Source organism: Apteryx mantelli, chromosome 13 (assembly GCF_036417845.1).
Source record: "Apteryx mantelli isolate bAptMan1 chromosome 13, bAptMan1.hap1, whole genome shotgun sequence".
Classification (NCBI taxonomy): domain Eukaryota; kingdom Metazoa; phylum Chordata; class Aves; order Apterygiformes; family Apterygidae; genus Apteryx; species Apteryx mantelli.
The window spans coordinates 21,519,114-21,538,521 of record NC_089990.1 but is presented as its reverse complement, the minus strand read 5'-3'; the positions used below and the strand labels follow the sequence as shown (position 1 = coordinate 21,538,521).

Below are 19,408 nucleotides of genomic sequence, written 5' to 3'. Positions count from 1 at the left end.
TTTGTTTTTGTTGCAGACAACGGTTGACATTTAAGAGTTGTGGGACTTTGTTTCTTTCTTCCACTCCCAAAAATGAGTGCAATGGCAGCAGCAACTTTTACTGCTTCTTCTCTTTTATAGAGAAGAAATAGTCTTGATCTCAGTATTTTATACTCTTTGGGCAGTATTCTGTGATTCTATATATGTAAGTAAATGATTTATTTAAGAAAAAAAACAGGTGTCATGAATTGGAGAGCATCTTTCTTGAGCAGCCATTTGCATCCATTATTAAATCAAGTATTTAAGCTCTCTTAAAGATGATCAGAATGAAGCCAGCATCTTTGTTACAAATTCAATGCTAAAAAGCTGCAGACTTCAGCTAATAAAAAGTGGGATCAGCTTCTAATGTGTAGTAATATTCATGTAATCTGAAATGTTCCATTTCCAGATAAGTTTCTGTACCACTATTTCCATAGTACTAGTGGAAGTAAATAAAAGGGAAGGATAATATTTCATGTGTTATCATGAGGAATCCTGTACATATTACAGACTAATTTATTTGCTTGAAAATCTTTACAGCTTGCTGCTGTTCAAAAACTGAGCTTATAAATGGTAAGTCAGCAAAAGGATTAGCTTTAACCCAGAGCACGCGGGGCTGGTTCACGGTGCCTCTACCCCCCGCCTGCGCGGGCGAAGCCGCATGAGCAGCGTGCCGGCACCGCGAGTTGGGCCGCATTGCTGGGCTCGAGCGAAGGCAAATCCCCAGTGAGCTTAGAGCAGGAAGACACGTATTTGGAAGTGCAGGGAGCGCTGGGCTGCTATTCCACATCAGGGCCTTTGTAACGGACCCGTTGTTGTCTGCCTTCGGGTATTTCTGAAAGAGTGTTTACAATTAATTTGTCCTACAAGCTCATTAGTGATAATTATATGCCAGTGTCTTAAAAGATCTCAGTGCAGTAGATAAAACTGAACAGAATGCTTATTTGATAGTAATTTACTTCGCAGTGGATTGGAAGCTTAAATTTCAGCAAGGCTTGATGTTTTAGATGCTTATTCAAATTCCTAGGTGACAGCCTAGTGAGACCGGTGTGATTTCTTCCTCCGGGTCCAGCTGGGGAGCCGGTTTGTAAACTCTGCTTGGAGCTTTGAGTCAGAACCAGGCACTCGACAGCTGGAGCGTTTCTGAACTTTGGTCCCAGCGTGGATTTTGGAATAATTTGCTATTGGCCCACCTGATACGTATTATCAGCAATAATCCATCAGCTGTTGGCAAAACAGTAAATATGTGGCGTGTTTCTTTTCCCCATCGTGAGGCAAAATAGTACACGCTAGATTTTTAGGTCCTGTCCTCATGCTGTGCCAATAGCTAACTGTATTTGATATCAAATTGTCTGTGTTAATGTTTTTGTAAACAGTTTTAAGAAATGGCTAAGTAAAAATGCTAAATACTTGATCAGTATGGAAGTTTTCAGTCCTGTATTATCCTGCACTTTATCTGTTTTAATGCAAAGCAAAATCTGAAGTTCTGTTGAGGTCACTTCAGAAGTAAAATAAAAAACATAGTTTCATACAATCCTCAGATTTAGTGAAAGGTCTGTGTGTTCGAATTCACTGTAGTCTCTGGACCTAGTTTTAAGTAGACTCTGGCTACTTACGCACCAGGACAAGAAGTTTATATCCAACAGTATTACTCCATACTATAAAACCGTGCAGAGATATTTCTGTCGGAACAGGCTGGCTGATGCCTTTTCAGGTCACTCTGCTTGTTTGACTTCCCTCTCCCGATAGCCAACTCCTGGAAACAGATGCCCTGTTCGTTTGGGAGGCGGATACCAGAAAACGTATGCGGCTCTTACAGCTGTACTGTACCCTGCAGTGCAGCAGGGTCTCCGAGTGGTCGTTTCCCCGATAGATGGTAACGGACAAGGTAGAACTGAAACTCCGTCTGCAGAGGAATATTGTCTGGCTTGTTTTGCTGCCCTGCACAGACGTTGTTATTCCACACAGACTTGTCTGACGTGCAGTACATACTAAATCAATAATTTTATTTAATTTGAGAAGCACGCCACAGGCTTTGCGTAGGTTAAGTTCTGGGCGAAGCCTGGCAGGCAGGCCAGTTCCAGTCCAGGTGATGCCTTTTGAACATGTCACCACCCCGCACTTCCTGCCGGAGAGGGGAATATTGTCGGGAATTTCACAGGAGTCTATGCAGGAAAGCGGGGCTCTTGAGGAAGTCCAAATAAGTACATTTAAATTGCTGTAACTGAGCCCATGCCAATCCTAGTGTGGACCATTCTTATTTTGCTTATCTGTGGCTCCCTTTAGTTTAATTTAGGCCTGTTTTTGTTTAACTGGAGCTAAACAAGGAAAAGCCATTTGGACTGGACTAAGAGTCGTGCTTAGCTAAGCCGCTGGAATTCGTGCTCCGCAGAATGCTGTGAAACTTCCCCAACGCAGAGAAATTGTGGGTGCGATCGTGCTGCCTTACTTGTTCTGCTCTAAATCTTTTTCTTGCATGGACAAGGCTGTTAAAATGGTGAATGGGAAACATCTAGTGCAATGCAATTACCTACAGCCCGAAAGCTGCATCATGTTTAATACATGAGTGGTGCCCCTGCTTAATTTCTCATGAATACTATGTGGGCGCTATTATGCAAAAAATCTTGTGCAGGAAGTTAGAATCTTTAATACTTCACAGGACTTGAAAATGTGCAAGGACTAAGTATTTAGTTTTAGTGCTTAGGTAGTTGAATGTACATAGTTACAAAATTAGCAAATACATAACAACTCGATGTGATGTTGCTGTCACAAGAATAGCAAATTCAGTTTTTCATTTTTCCAAGTAAATCCAATTTTCCAACCGTTACCTACAGTAATATTTTTTTCAGTGCAGCATAACCTACTTTACCTACAAAATTATATATAAACTTAGTGATTTGTGCATTAGTTGATAGGTTTCAGTTACACCCTGTCAGATCTTCCCCCCCCCCCCCCCAGGTGCATGGTAATAGAAAAATGAGTTTCAGTGTTGATGGAAAGTGTTTTGGTCCACCACCAAATTGCTGGACTTATTGATGAATCTTTTTCTTCTACATCTTCTTTTGTTCAGGGAAGGGGGTAAAATCAATGAAGTGTTGTCATTCTGACAGTTTGCAAACCAAAATGTCAGTATTCTCATAGGATGTTGCCTTAACAAAAATGAGTGGCTTTCTGAGAATTACTTAATAGAAGCAGATTGGAAATCTATAAAAGTTTAATAGCCTGAAAATGATCCTATGAAAAGGCTACATTAAATTATTTCTAGAATTTGTAAGTAGACACAGTTTTTATGTTGTTGGTTTTTGTTGTTTTTTTTTTTTGTTTTTTGGTGAGATCTAAAATAGAATAGAATAATAAAGCATACATTAGCTAGCCTATTTAACTATGTCTTACCTTCATAACCACTACTGGATCTTTCCCCTTTCTGCTGCTTAGTGCTTGCTGCTTAAATTAGGCTCTGAGCTATTACCAGCAGTAACGATCTTATACATCAGGACGCCCCAGCTCTCACCTATTCACACTTCACAGTATGCCAGACCCAGAAGCTGGTGAGCTTTGGAGGACTGACTGATACTTTTTAGGAAAATAAAAACAGAATGTACTTCATATACGTAGGTAAGTTGGAGGAAAGCTATATTTTAGGGCAGTCTGAAGTTACAATGTTCCTTTAATTCCGTCTGTACTTCTTTTTCTGTGTTCTGATAAAGCCTTGTAAAATTCACATGAGCAAACACGTGCAAAGGAATATTGTTAATGTGAGATATTTGGGTCTTAAGTTCTGATCTTCATTTGCAGTATTCTTTGAGCTCCAAAAGCATCCTGTCCTTATTCTAGGAATAAACTAGGCAGGCTCATTGCAGCTTCTAACACTGTTTTTTTTTCTAGTTTCAGGCCCTTTAGGTTTGTAAGCACATCATCTGAGCGTATAGATTTGATCTCTATAGTGGTTATATATTCATGTCTTGACAGTTAGATTTAGGAGTATTAGGTGAGTATTAGGAATATTAGCAGTGAATCAAATATCTCAGTCTCTAAGTAACTTTTTCTCTTTGAGAAATATTAGGTTCCTGGGGAGAACTGTCAAGGTCATGGCCACCAGAGAGACTTCCTCCCATTTCACCATGCTCTCATCATTTTGAAGACTGCGAAGTTTTAATTAAAAAAAAAAAAATCTTAATATAAACAATTATAACAATTGAGCAAGTGGTTGTGTAGAGCTTTGTAAACATGCCTTACCTGCTTTCCGACTGTCATGCAGTCATGGTAAAACAGGTTGTCAATGGAAAAATTATTACAGCATTTTTGAGGCAATCAATTAATTTTGTGCTCAAAAACAAGTGCCATAACTAAATAACATTATACTCTTTTAAACATAAGTGATTCATTTCCACATGCACTTGGGAACTTCAGGATTTAAATAGAAATAAAATCTGAGTTATGTGGCCTTGAGAATAAAAATGTGAGTCTACTAATGTATTTATGCACATAACTCGAAAGCAGTTGCAGATTGCCTGTCAGTGGAAGATCTTCCATGGCGTGCTTGAAGCCCGCACGGGTGCTCGCAGCAGCCTCCTTGTGCCTTGGCACTGGAGCCCTTGATCGCTGCCTGGAAGGGGTGCCCGGCCTCTTTCCTTTTGGCAGTTAGGCTTCGCATCCACTTCACTCCGTGGGATCAGGTATTTTGGGTCCCGTATTGACGGTTCGTGTCATTCTCAAGTACTTACTACCACGGCAGTAGGAATTTGAAGCTGACCGTCTTGCTGATGCTTTGGAACACCTCCTGCTCCTCTTTGCACGTGTGCAGAAATTTTGAGGGCTCCAGGTCGGGCTGGTGGCGTGACCGGTCTTTCGCTTCAGATGAGACTGTGGCTCATAATTGAAGCATCGTTAGATTTGCTGGCTGTTGGGTGGCCTGCGAGACAGCTTGTGGTCTCAAGTCACTCTGGTGGCCGGGGGGGTCTTGTGAGCAGCAGTGCTGCTGCCAGGGTGGGGGACGCAGGAGCCCCGCGGCCGCCCCCCTCGGGCCAGAACTGGGGCTCCCTGGGGCGGGTGGCGAGGAGGCTTGTGCGGTGGGCGACCTTGAAAGCTGTCGGTTGGACTAAATTCACCTCCGTACTGTCCTTTGAAACTATTATCCTAAGAGGGGATTAACCACTGAAAGGTTCGCGTTCTGGGCTTTGTTGCATTAGAAATTTCTTTTTCTTTTCTTTTCTTTTTTTTTTTTTTTCCTTCCTTTTAATGTACTAATAAAACTGCCAATTTCTTGCAGGTGGGTGTACATGGCATTAGAATAGAATTCATCAATGAAAAAGGATCAAAACGCACCGCTACCTACTTACCGGAGGTTGCAAAGGAGCAAGGTCATTGTTGCACTTTATTTCATATGATCTGGTGAAGAATTTAAACATACATATAAATCTAAAATGCAATATTTGACCTTGCACTGATGTCAGATGATGGAGCAATATTTAATTGTAAGAAAAGACTCTTCTATAAAATGCAAATTACATGTCTGTATAAAATTGATCCCCTTATAGGGATTTCAGTAAATTGTAGCAGTGTTTTGTTTCTGTTTTGTTTTTTAAGCAAGTCCTAAATGCAGTATAGCTATATGTGGAATGAAATATGGAGTGGGTGGTACAGTGCTATTGACCATCTTTACAGTTTGTAAAAGCTACCGACTTTCATGTTTGTCATGTTGTGCTATCGGTGGCTTGCAGAAACTCTCCTAATTAAGTGATGGGATGTCTGGTCAGAGATTTTAACAGCTGATTTATTCCTAAACTTGCAGTGCTAAAGTTTTCTTCAGTTATGTACTACTCACTGCTGGTATTTAATCCCTTTTAAAAGCACTGGCTTCCTGGGTTTTTTTGGATAGATAGAAGGGAATTGGTTTCATAATGAAAGCCCAAATAATATCATTGTAAAAGTGTCCCTTATAACAGAGGCACAGACTGAAGTCTGTGAATTGAAAGAACTACGTACGGTAGTTTTGTTGGATAGCAGCCTGTTGTGCTAAGCAGCTAACTCGGACTACTCGCTAATGGTTTTTCTCTTCCAGGCTTGACAGTATGTCTCAGTCTTTTAAATTTTGCATTGTTGGTGTTTGGTGGTTTTTGTTTTTTTTTTTTAATTTCACCTCTTTATGTTCAGATTTGGTGTACTAAAGAATACAATGAAACCTTCACTAAAGATCATCTTTAATAAATAATTCTGTCTCTAACCAGTCACTTAAAAGTTTAGATTGACAAGGCTTTTTTTTGGGGGGGGGGGTAATTAAAGATCTGCCAGTTAGAGAAGTGTTTTTTCAAGACCCTTGATGATCACTTACAGGAGGTTTCATAAAATTCAGGAGTTTATTTAGGTAAAAATTTCTAAATATTCTTAATAGACCATACATAATGATCTGATTCTTCATGGCACCCAAAACTCTTCTGTTTTTTTCTTTTCTTTCTTTTTAATGCAATGATATGACTAATCTAAGCATAGTGTGCCTTTGGAAATAACATGTCTAACCGTTCCCTTGAAATATTAGGCTTTCTTAAATCAATACATAAGAATTTTGAATAGCAAAAAGACTTTGAGAGCAATAATGAACCTAAATTCTATCTGGATTTTTAATCTATCATTTTTATTAACCAGACACCCATAACATGATATAGTAGTTCTGAAATGAGAAGTATCATTGCAAAGTTAACAGCAATATTTATGGCAGAGTCCAATCTCTAAGTCCTTTGCACATGTTTAGCTAATCTTTTAAATTGTATTTCAGATAGAAATTTAACTTTTCATACTGTTGTATCCATTTATAATGTATAAAGTGATAGTGATACATGATCATAACTTAACATTTCAGAAGAGTGTAATTTTGTATGTAACCCCCAATCCAGGAAACCTGGGTTATAGCGGGTCCATTTTTAAAATATTTCAACTGCAAAAGAAAGGTGTGTGTTTGTACAGCAAACTGAATGTAGAAAGAAATCCTATGCATCATATTTCCTTCAACTGTCTTTTCTTAAATGGAGATGTTTTATAGTGAACTTCAACCAAGCACCTACATGCTGTACTGTATTTTTGCAGTATCTACTTTTATCACTATATTTTTCACTAACTTTTATTGCTATAAAATTCAACAGGATGGGACCACATTCAGACCATAGATTCCTTATTGAGAAAAGGAGGCTACAAAGCTCCAATTACTAATGAATTCAGGAAAACCATAAAGCTAACCAGGTATGTATCACGGGGTACTACAGATAAATTGTTTTTGTAATACCGTGATATGTTCATTTGTGGTAGGTGACTGTTTCGGACTTTAACAGTAAGCGTTCTTGTTTATATTAATTTCTTTCTTTCCGCAATAGCAGTGTGGATTTCTGAGAATATCTGTGTCTTGCATTAAGCCTAACAGGGGTTACTGGCGCTAAACAAGGAAGAGAACAGGCTGCCATAAAATATCAGGCTGAAGATGTGTCAGGCTGCCTGCATGTTTCGTTTCATACTATCGCTTTAACATCACAACTTTGAAAAATCTTAGCAGTGCCTTAGATCTTGGTTTTTCCAGTTTGTCTGTTGGCTGTGATGGATCTCCGGGGGCTGCGGTTAACAGGGATCCCTTGCTGTTGTCAGCCCGTATCTGAGCGTACGGTGCACTGTGGGCCCGCTGCTGTGAGGTCCCGGCGGCCCCTCGGTACCAGCAGTCTGGTCCCTGAGAAAGCATCGCCTCTTTTTAGCTCTTATGGCGCAGCGGCTTCCCCTGCTATCCCAGCTAGAACAGCTATACCTATAGGTATGCCTCTATAGAGCTATACCTGGCTGCTATACCAGCGCTAGGTGCGCCGGCGAGGTGCCCCATGTGACAGTCAGGGGGCCCGTTTGGCTATGGCAGCGTATTCTCAGTAGCAAAGCCATGGATCCAGTACTTGCTTTCATACTCTCGCTCTCGCACACTAGCGTGCTTTGATTTGCAGTGCTGGTTGTAGTGTTGGTTTAATCAAATATGTTCTTGAAGGCTTGTTGGTGGGTGAGGGCTAAAATATTTTAGAATTACTGGCAGATACCCTGCCCATAAAGTTGTGGTGAAGGATGGAGGAGTAGGTGCCTATAAGAAAGCCTCTAAAAATACGTATTTTTATGAGAAAACTAGAGCTCAGTCATTTTATACTGTAATCTATTCCATTCTTGGAGAACTAAGAATTTTATAAATCTTATGTCATAAGGAAGTATTAACTCTTCACCCATCGTGTTCCTTTTATCTCTTCAGGGAGGCCGCACTTGACGTACTATTAATACAGATAACAAACTTAGTTAGAATGCTTTGTCCTATGTTTCATCAGTTTTTAGGGGCTCATAGGATCACAAGATTATTTTTAATTTTTTTTTATATATATTGCCTTTTCTTCTGTGTCCTGATTTCCTTGGGAATTCTTTCCTTCTCAGTGCAGCTAGGTGTAAGCCAGACTTGACTTCCTGGTCCATAATTAAAACCCAATCCAATTCACTTTAGAGATGTAAAAATATTTGGATTCTCCTGATTGTTTGCTCACTGTTATAGGGCAAAGATCTGAGATTTTTGGTTCTTTCTAGCTCCTTCACTTGTCAAGAACTGTCCTGTGTATGAATAAAGCTTTTAATTGATGAAAACTACTCTACTGCTAATTTTCCTCACTTCAAGTTGATGGCCAGTAGTTCTGGCCATGTTTTGAAGAATAGAGCTAAAATAAATGCAAATAACAGAGCTGAAAGAAATGTGCAGAATATCTAAGGTCTAGGATAACTGCATTTTCTTTCCCATCTCCTTAAGTGAGCAGCTGTGATTCTGGTCAGGCTGCCCTTGGCCTGCTTTGACCCATTTACACCCAGCTTCATTAACTGCCAAGCTTACGGTTTAGTTTGATAGTGGCAGGGGATTTCATGCACAGACCAGCTTACGCAGCGAGTGCCCCGCTCCATTCATATCAGCTCAAGAGGAGCTGAAGCTAAACTCTCAGCCAGAGCCACTGGCCATTTGTTAAATTAGTACATTATGAACAAACATTGTTGTATTAAGTAAGCGTAGGCTCCCTGGTGCTCGGGAACGCATGCACCAAAGCAAAAGGCTGCATCTGCCTAAGGTGCTTTGCTCTGTTCTGCTGACAAAGATGGTTTCCCCTAGCAGAGGCAGCGGAAGCAAATGTGTTTGCCACCTCAGCTGCTGCAATTGGTAACCCAGCAGTAGTTTAAACTTTTGTGTTGGGTTGCGAGTGCAAGTGGCGGAGGCATCTGTTGTATTTTTTCAGCCCTGAAAGGGGAGGAGACGATGGGAACGACTCCAGAAAAGAAATACGATAAACGGGAGGTGGCAACATTTTGAACCACTGTAGCTGGATTCACCACATCTGTCAAATCTCTTATGCAGGGTCTTTCTAGGTGATATTTGTGGAAATACAGAATAACATTGTTTTGTGTGGATACATGATTTACAGTCTTACAGATGAGTGTAGATGTGGCAATATGTTCCACGCTGTTGAAAGTACTGATGCTAAGTTTAACCAAAATATTTGTTGTTGGGACCAGGTTTCTGATTTAGTTGCATATAGTCTAAAGAGGATGCAAGTCCACTTGATGCAGCTGTGATTATTTTAAAAGCAGAATTTGGTAGACAGTTGATATTTATTATTTTAAGAGTCCAGAGATTTGTGTTGTTTTTTTTCCAGGGTTTTTTCTCCTACGCTTTGTGTAGAGAGTTGGCTGAGGTTATGGGACATTCTCAATAAGTCACCATCAGTTTCTATTCCTTCTACCTCAAGTAATGTTGTAGGTAACCATTTATAACAGTTCTGTATTTATAAATATCTTTATATGAGCACTTAGGTTATGATTTGTCTAAGTATGATTCAAGAATAACTACCCTGAAAACCAGTGGTGATCTCCCCACCCTTGTGCAACTGAGGTTAGTCTTATCCCTAACATGAGAAGTACAAAGTTGTTATCATTGTTAAACATACAACTAGTGCTATACTTCTACTGCTACTCGTAGATTCCTGGTAAAACTTGTTGAATTCGCTTCTTTGCTCCTTTCTAGGTACCGTAGTGAGAAGATGACCATGAGCTACACAGAGTACCTTGCCCATCGTCAGCATCATCACTTCCAAAATGGCATTGGGCACCCCCTTCCACCGTACAACCATTATTCCTGACACTGAGCCGCATGACCAGTCACTGGACCTCTCTGCAGACCTCTTCCCAGGAGACCCTGCCCCTTCTTGGTCTAGCTATCTCTATTACTGTACCATTTTATGATGATAGTTTCCGTTGCCATGTTGAGGCTTCTCCTTAGTCGGTTAAGCTCATCGTGGCAACGGGTGGGAAAACTGCATTGTTACAAAGATCCCATACCTTTTTTTTATTGAGTCACTGCAGATTTTTTTGCAGCATATATAGCCCTTGGGTTTTTTATGAAATTTTAAATTTCTACTTCATTAACATTGAATTATATCAATCAAGACTTTCTGTGACTGTGGATGGAAGGAAAGAGTTTAAGGGTTACAGTTAGGCATTCTTTGTTCAGAAAAAAAGGCATTTATGGCTTTTACATTAATAGCTGTAGCAGGGAATGAAACATATCAGATTCAGGTATTAAACTAGACAATGAATTGCATCTTCATTACCTTCTTAATAGTGTCATGTGTACACTATCTCACCCCTGCAGTAAAGATTTCATGTAGCTATATACATGATCTTCAGACCCAGCACATACAGCCAAAATTTGAAGGATGACATATAAAAAGCTTTATTTTGGATGAAGAGAAGCTGTTGTATCTACAGCGAGAGGTAATGTTAATATGGAAGCATTTTCAGAATCAAGTGGTCTAACTGCTAAGGCATGACAAAATCCATCAGGCTGCTAGATGCCTTTGTCTCCCGTTCCACTCTGGGAGCCGAGGGCGCTTTAGCCCTGTCAGGACTAGTCATAGTAATGCATTTATAATGGGACGATGCCTTTCTCATGATCTCAAATTAGGAGTCACTTTGGTTTGTAAAAACAGGTTGGTGAGTAGCAGATGTCATATTAGGAAGAAAATGGATTTAGATTTTAGTGCCTTTGACTATGACATAACTATATACTTATATATAAAATTCATAGAAAAAATATAGCAAATGTGCCAGATGTTCTAGCAAATATTGAGTTCTCTGCTGATCTGGCATCAGGTTTCTTTTTTTTTCTTTTCTTTTCTTTTTTTTTTTTTAAGTGGTGGGGGATATTTAGTTTGTTTGTTTTGAGCAAGCCTGTTTTGGAAAAGACACCTCCCCTCTCCTTCCCCCCTCCCCCCCATTTTGTTCATTTTTCTTTTGGACTTACTGAGTTATATCAAGTCATAGTTAGATAAAAGTTAACTATTGTTTTTAAAAAAATATATGATTGTGTTATGAAAGAGCACAGGACAAGTATGCCATAATTTTACATGTCTTCATGTATTGCAGGAATAGTACTTGAGAGCTCTAAGTACTGTGTGATAATTCTGATAACTCTCCACAAGTTAGAAGAAAGAAAACCAATTGGAACTTTTTACAGCTGTAAAAATAGGATTTGGTAAGAGGTATGTGTGGTATAGCTGCAAGCCCAGGACATGCTGGGAGCTAGCTCCTTGCTCATGTGCCTGCAGAACTACCACTAATACCTGATATAGTTCAGTGCGTATTCTAAGGGACAACACATCCCATCTGTTATAGAAAAGACCTTTCTAATACGGATGAGTAAACTACAGTAAGCAGAAATTACAGATATTTCAAATAACAAATGTTTGTTAAAAAAAAAAATATATATATATATATAATTCAAATAGATAAATTGAGTTAAGATGTAACAAATGTCAGACTAATTGTAAAATGTTTCAATGTTTCAAAAAGATTTGGATAAATTATGCTCATCCCTTATGTGAGATTAGCTTTGCTACTTAATTTTTATAGAGGTTCTTATAGAAGGTCTTCGGTATTCCTTCATCCACAGCATTTGATGTCCAAATATTAACATTTTCAGTTGTGATGCCTTAATTTATAAGTAAACAGAGGGCCTGAAAATTCAGGAGCCAAGAGGTGCCAGGCAGACGCCGCAAAAATTAATAGATGTTTATATAGAGGCTATTTTGGATGATACTGTTGTGTTTCTACTTGGGGAACATTTTTAAATGGATTAGTCTTCAAGTGGAAATTGTGAACAAGTGGCTACCTGACAGAGGTTGGTTTGGTTTTTGTTGGGTTTTTTTTCCTTGCCCTTATAGGGAAACAGAGCACAAACTGAATCATATTGTCTGCTGCAAAAAAACTCATCCAACCCCATCTTTATCTGTCATCTCGTTACAGCAAGCTCATGCTTCTGTATGAGCTCATTGTTAGAAGTTTTTTAAAAAGATCTATTATATATAAAAATATATATGTATTGAAAGGTGCTAATCAACCTCAAGCAGGTCACGTGACTGGTCATGCGGATCTAAAATCATATCAGATTTTTTAAAAAATCTTCGATATATGCAGATGTTATACAGAATTTCTTACCAGTGTAATAATGATATACTGATGAATAAACAATCCTGCAGGTTTTTAAGGACAAGGTCAGCAATACTTCCCACCATGGCTTGGGGGGAAAAAAGGATAGTTTTGTCTCCTTTTTGTATACAGCATAATGCACAACGCATTTTTGTCTATCTCTCAGTAGCTGTTGCTTAAAAATATAGTTCAAAGGGTGTCATACAAACTGTAAAGGTGTGCTTTTAAAATGAGTTAATGCCAGACCCTTCTGGACCAGAGTTTTGTATCACTAATTAAAAAACTGTTACAAAGTCTATGGTCAATCAGATTTGTATGATATTTTATAAAAATGCTTAGAATAATCAGTCTATCTACAGTGTTTCTAGGGCACCTACCTCCTCAGCATGCAAGTGCTGAGAATGCTACAGATTGTTTCTGTGTAATTGTGGGTTTATTTGTACAAAATGCGCAGTTCACTGTGACATGCACTGGGACAGAATAGGTCTGTTTGCTTAAAGCTGATCAAGAAACACTTTCATAAATGTCATTCCCTCGTAATTATGTTTATTGCCCTTTCAGATATATTGCTGGTTTTAGATGCAGACTTTTTTTTATTATTTGGGGTACTTTATGAGTAGTTAAGGTACAACCAAGTAGCCTGTTTCACTGTTTTTACGTTGGAACGCTAACTTCCACTGAGAACTAATCAGTTTGCCTTATTCTATTAAAAGGGTTTTCTTTCAATTCTTTTGCTTAACGTTCCTAAAACCCACGTTCTATAAACCGAGTTAGACGGCAGACCCCTAGAGCTGACGTGCAGCTCTTGCTCGGTCGTGCTTCGAGCGGCCTTCCTGCCGCCCAGGCTGCTGCAGCACGGCCGCTTCACCACCTCACCCCAGCGCTGCTCGTGGCGGGGCGAGGGCCCGCTCGCGCTCCGACCTCGGATATGCTACTATTTAACCAAGAGTCAAATCCACTGGCACACCCTGGCGTTTGTATATGGACCTCCTTACTTGTCTTCAAATGTGCGGGTTTTTAAAACTGTTGTCTGGAGTAGGTTACATCTCTTGTGTGTGTTAGATCGAACCAAAGAAGCCTCCAGCCATGCCCAAATGCTGCTCCTAAAGCCTGCCTTCCAGTCCTTACAAAATCCCTGCAGGATTAAATGTATTAACTTTTTTATTTTTGTACAGTTTCTAACTGATTTTTGCTAGTGATGTTAATTGAATTAAGTTTATTTGGGGAGGTCTGAGTATCTACTCCATTTAAATAAACTGGTGACTTTCCTTTTATGTTGGGGGAAAAAAAAAAAAGAAAAAAAAGAAAAGGAAACCCAAAGTGTGCCTCTCAGATTTAAGGGTTTCTGGTTACATTTATTCTTAAGACCAGCAATGATTCTTTATATACAAAGATATGTTTTCCTCTTTTTTTATTACTGTTAAAGAAAAAATAAAGAATAAAAACCTCTTTCTTTGCTCTGGACCCAGTAATTGCGCTGGTACATAAACGCACTGAGAAAACAAACTTTTGTTTGAAACTTTTGTAACAACTTATGACTGTTTTTGTATATCAAAGTTGATTCTTTTCAAAATATTTGGATCTAGTTTCTAAGTTATTTTAGTGTTTTATATGTTTCAGAAAATTACTTTGAATTGTTCACCAGCATCTTGAGTTATCTGTAATGCAATGGTGACACAGTAGGCTCAAAGCTACCTGGAGTAGCTTGTAAGGCCTCTCTCTTTTCCTTCCTTCCTTAGTAACTTGATTGATTACAGTAATATCACAGATTACCCGAAACCCCTTCCTTTATAACTAGATCCTCCTTCCTTCCACATTTAATTGCTATTAGTGTGAAGAAACTGTTGAAATGGGCATTTTAATATAAGTATGGCTTAAAAAGATAAAAATGAGGAAAAGCAAAAAAAATTATATAGAAGGTTATCTGTGGGTCTGTGAGATATGGCTGTGGAAAGATATTGTAGTAGTTTTAACACTATTGTTATTACCTTTTAAATCATTTATCCAATAAAATATGGAAAAAGAATCACCATTTCTTTTTATGTTTCTCTCCTTAATTGTGTGGCTTGGTCAGGGTTTTTTTGTTTTTTTTTTTATTGGAACATTTAAAATTAATGCTAATTCTAGATGCTACTGATGTTAGGAAATATTTCCCTGTGATTAACTCAGTCTTCATTTTGCCTACTGTAGGAACAAATTGGACAGGTGCAGCTTGCAGTCTAATTCAGAAGTGAGTCACTGAACACTCCAACTTATATCAGCATTTCAGGTCCAGTTCTGTACTTTTTATGTCTAACTTTAAGCACTGAATTGTGTCCAGCATTGGGCCTTTTACTCTCTCAGAACTTTTTTAAAACACGGCTTGGCTGCAGAACCAGTTATACTGGTGTGACCAGTACGCTTCCCTGCAGTACAATAGGAACATTATTCAACAGGATAAATAGTGTTAAGTTGAAAAATGAATTCATGCAGCAAAACTTATATCAAATAATATCTTCAAGTAAATAATTTCAGTATACTTTCTTTATATTACTCTCACAGTAGAAGGTGTAATTTTAAAGAATATCAAGGTTTGCATTGCCATGAGTGGTTTATTTCACCCCAAAACTTTTAGTCTAAGGCAGTATGGCCCTTTTTAAGTTTTAACCTGGGAAGGAGAGCCAGTGAGAACAGCGTACCAGAACCGTTAAACAGCTGTAACTCTCAGCAGGGGCTTTCGGTGTCCCCGCAGCAGCAGGGGGCTTGGGGGCAGAGCTTGCTGGGGCGCCCGGCAGGAGGGCAGGAAGGCTGGGCGCACCTTCCCCTGCGCGGGCAGCCGGGCGGCGGCGGCGGCTGGGCTCCTGCCGAAGGGAAGGGAAGGGATGTTCGTTTGAGGAGCGAGGAAGGCGTGTGTCCCTGCGAGGCAGCAAAGCCCCCATCCCGCTGTGCTGATGACAAAACACAGTCCCAGACAGAGGTAAAACTGACTTTTAAAGCCGTGTTTCCTGAATTAAATGCCTATTGCGCTGAGAGGCATTTTCTATTGCGTATGAGTGAAAGGGAACATACTCCCTCTGTAGGATAATTATTGAGACAAAGCAAGAAATTTTTAACATGCCCCTGCAAGTGTTTTTGTCTTTGACTAATCTAAGACTTGTGTCTCCTGTCCATAGATGCAAATTCCTAAAAAATAAATAACTAAAAAATCCACGTAATCTTTAGATGTTGAGGATTGATACAGACATTACTCCGCTTGCTTGAAGCCTCGATGTGGAAAATAAAAATTATCTCTGCAGGGAAAAGCTCCTCAAGTAAATAGCTTGTCATTTTAGCATTTTACAGATTTGGTAGCGGTACCAAATCCAAATCCATCTTTTGGATTGATGATTAGCTGTCAAATATTCAAGGCCCTCTAGGAATCTGTTAGTATTACAACTTGAAGTGGAAAGCCAAGTTCAGTTTTCCTACCTAGTTTTAAAAAGTCATAAGCAAGACACAGTGTCTGGTATGTCTAGAATGAAACAAACTGTACAGTTTCCCTTAAAATGTATTTATTTTTTTAATATAAAGATTTAACAATTATTTGCCCAGTGAGCTGGACTTAGGGCGCAACAAAAAAAAAAATTGGACCAAATAATTACAAAAACAAATACACAAATTACCCCTTCTTTGCAAATGTTACCTCATAACCAAGTTTTAGCACATTACAAAGTTTACTAAATGTAGAACACTCTTACAGATTATTCAGAACTAACAGCACATGCGGCAGTTCAGCCTCCCCACATCAACCCTTGTCCCTGCCATTCCATTCTGTGCCTGCATAACGTGATGCTTGAATGAGAGAGCTGGGCAAGCGGAACTGCGAGTTTCCGAAGACAGCGTTGTGCCTCAGCCCAGGGCACGAGCAGCGCCAGCTCCCTGGCACAGGCTGGTTGGCGAGAGTGGTGGGGGCACGCTCACTGTTCTGCCTGCTACGTCCTCTGCAGCGTTGAGATAATGACATGGTAAATGCAGAAATGATCTTTAAAAAAAAGTACAAAATTGACCCTGAAGAAAAATAAAATCAATTTTAAAACCACCTTGGCTTTAACTAAGTTACATTAAAAGCTGCAAGACATTTATAGCAATATCACTGAGTACAAGATCACAAAACTCAACAGATGTTATGTATCATGTCAGTGTAAATATGAAAACATCAAGGTTGACCTCTATCTGCCTGTTGAACCCTTCCACATACCAACAGAAGGGCTGACATGCCCTCTTCCTGATTTTTGGCCTTTTCCGAGCTTTAACTGCTAAGACTAATTTAATTCATAAAAGTCTGCCTCTAGTGAAACAATTGCAACAGCAAGAAAAACAGTACATCTATATTTTCCATTATCTATAAATGTATAGGAAACCAATGCCTGCAGTTTAGACACAAGACTTAGGACATAAAAGTACAATATTTAAATAGCTGCAAATAGCTGTTTCTGAAAGGCAAATACAATTAGGTTTTACAAAACATTATCCAATATACAGAAATATCAAAACCCTGATTGAGGCCAGAGACAGAGAGCTAGAACTTCTACACTGAGGTACTCTATAATCTTAAGGTGTGCAAATGAACCGACTGTTCCTGTCTCGCAGCTTCAGCAAGGCAGCACCTGCTTAAGCACAACTGGGCTTTGCTTATTAGCAGTGTCTGTCGAGCCCTAAGAAGCTGAACCAGAACCAAATACAGGTGGGTGCTCGTAGACTGTGGTCTTTCATTGATTTATGTAAGTATGACCAAGAGCTGTTAATTTTCACCCTTCAAAGGAAACACAACAGAATTTCTTCTTTGGTGTTTAAATAGAAAGAAGAAGAATGCTAAACAAAGGGATACAGCTCAAACACTGCACAGTCTGAATCCTTGAAAAGTAGCACTGCATGTGTCCTGGACAGCTAAAGCCTTCGCACCATAATTTTAATGTCCATTGGCTATTGCCAGACATTATGGTGGGTGCAGAAGTTTTACTAGCTCCCTTTTGTGCTTTGGAGTGCTGCTTGCTCGGTCTGCATTAACAAACTGATCAGTAAACAATTCTGTTGTAGTTACTAATGCTGCATGTATGCATGTGCTTGGACAGTGAATGTAAACTGAGACTGTCTGTCTTTCACCGAGAGTAATCAATTCATCATCCTAGTCTGTTTTGTTTACTATCATCAAGTGCCTACTATGCTTTAAAAAAGTTAGGAAAATAGAGATCTCTCTCTGTTCACAGACCTCTGACTACCTAAGAAAAATTTCTCTGTGCAGTCTAGCCATCAGCACTGCAGATAGATAGATAGTTTTTTTCCTGGCAGTGGACAGCAAATCAATTCCAGGACTGAGAGTGAGATTTTTACAATCAGCTTAAGCATTTCTAAAGCTTGGGCCACTGCTGAAAGGAATAGTCTGTGTCTGGCCACATGGTCCAACTCCTGTTCTGCACCATGTCTAGTCCTAGTGTCTTCCTAACTGTTAACATTGGGACAAAAGAACAATTATTAGGACTATTTGACCAGGAAAAGCCAGGACCATCCTTTTCAATAGTACACTGCACTAGTGCAGTGTAAAACCACATCTTCAGGTACAGGGCATCAGCAAGTTATTTTGATCTCAACTGTATCCATAATACCACAGAAGAAAATGCTGCTTAGCTTTCAAGAATAGCAATATAATTTTGCTCTTTAATTTCCAGCATAAATAAGCAAAAAAAAAAAAATCACCCATAAAAATCATAGCTGCCCATAAAACAAGCTATTTAGGGAAAAGAAAATCCTCCTCTGTCAGTAAAAAGAATAAATTCTATAATAAGATTAAAAGTAGTCTGTTTTCCCATTCAAACCACTATCCTGCAAATTAAACAGCATCTGTCTGTCCGATGAACGTTCCAAACAGACGCCCGAGATGATAACTGAGGACTAAGGGAACTGAAGTTACGTGACACCGTGGCTTCAGCAGTTCTTGTTCCCTTTCTGCTCCTGTTCTGCTCTGTTTGTGCCTGCGTGTGAACGTTGTGTCTGAGCTCTGCTGCTGCAACCTCCTAGGAGCCAGACCATAATGCAAAGTGAAAGAGGGAAGGGGGGGGGACACTGCAGCTCCCCCAGAGGGAGGCAGGGCGGGCCAGGAGCCCGGAGGAAGGCAACGGGGGCAGAGAGACAGCGGCTGCTGCAGGGAGGTTTGCAGCGCCTGGGAGCACAAGTGCAGAGGAAATGGGGTAGTGGAAGGGAGAGAGAAAAAAAAAGAAGGAAGGAAGGAAGGAAGGAAGAAAAGGAGAGAGGGGAGGGGGAGAGAGGGGAGGGGGAGAGAGGGGAGGGGGAGAGAGGGGAGGGGGAGAGAGGGGAGGGGGAGAGAAGGGAGGGGGGAGAAGGGAAGGGGGGAGAAGGGAAGGGGGGAGAAGGGAAGGGGGGAGAAGGGAAGGGGGGAGAAGGGAAGGGGGGAGAAGGGAAGGGGGGAGAAGGGAAGGGGGGAGAAGGGAAGGGGGGAGAAGGGAAGGGGGGAGAAGGGAAGGGGGGAGAAGGGAAGGGGGGAGAAGGGAAGGGGGAGAGGAGAGGGGGGGAGAAGGGGGAGAAGGGGGAGAAGGGGGAGAAGGGGGAGAAGGGGGAGAAGGGGGAGAAGGGGGAGAAGGGGGAGAAGGGGGAGAAGGGGGAGAAGGGGGAGAAGGGGGAGAAGGGGGAGAAGGGGGAGAAGGGGGAGAAGGGGGAGAAGGGGGAGAAGGGGGAGGGAAAAAAGGGGAGGGAGGGGGAAAGGGAAAAAAGGGGAGGGAGAGAGAGGGAGGGAGAGAGAGGGAGGGAGAGAGAGGGAGGGAGAGAGAGGGAGGGAGAGAGAGGGAGGGAGAGAGAGGGAGGGAGAGAGGGAGGGAGAGAGGGAGGGAGAGAG

At 40.4% G+C, this 19,408-nt stretch overlaps 1 protein-coding gene across 2 annotated transcripts in view; it reads left to right on the top strand.

Annotated features, from left to right (window-relative positions):
- AMMECR1 (AMMECR nuclear protein 1) overlaps nt 1-11,280 on the top strand; it is a 105,101-nt gene extending 93,821 nt beyond the window's left edge. For both annotated transcript variants that reach the window (XM_067304323.1, XM_067304324.1), the window contains 3 exons: nt 5,288-5,378; nt 7,155-7,251; nt 10,082-11,280. In XM_067304323.1, the coding sequence (XP_067160424.1) occupies nt 5,288-5,378; nt 7,155-7,251; nt 10,082-10,196 (303 nt within the window). In that variant the 3' untranslated portion in view covers nt 10,197-11,280. The remainder of the gene's footprint in view (nt 1-5,287; nt 5,379-7,154; nt 7,252-10,081) is intronic.
- The last annotated feature ends 8,128 nt before the right edge of the window (nt 11,281-19,408 follow it).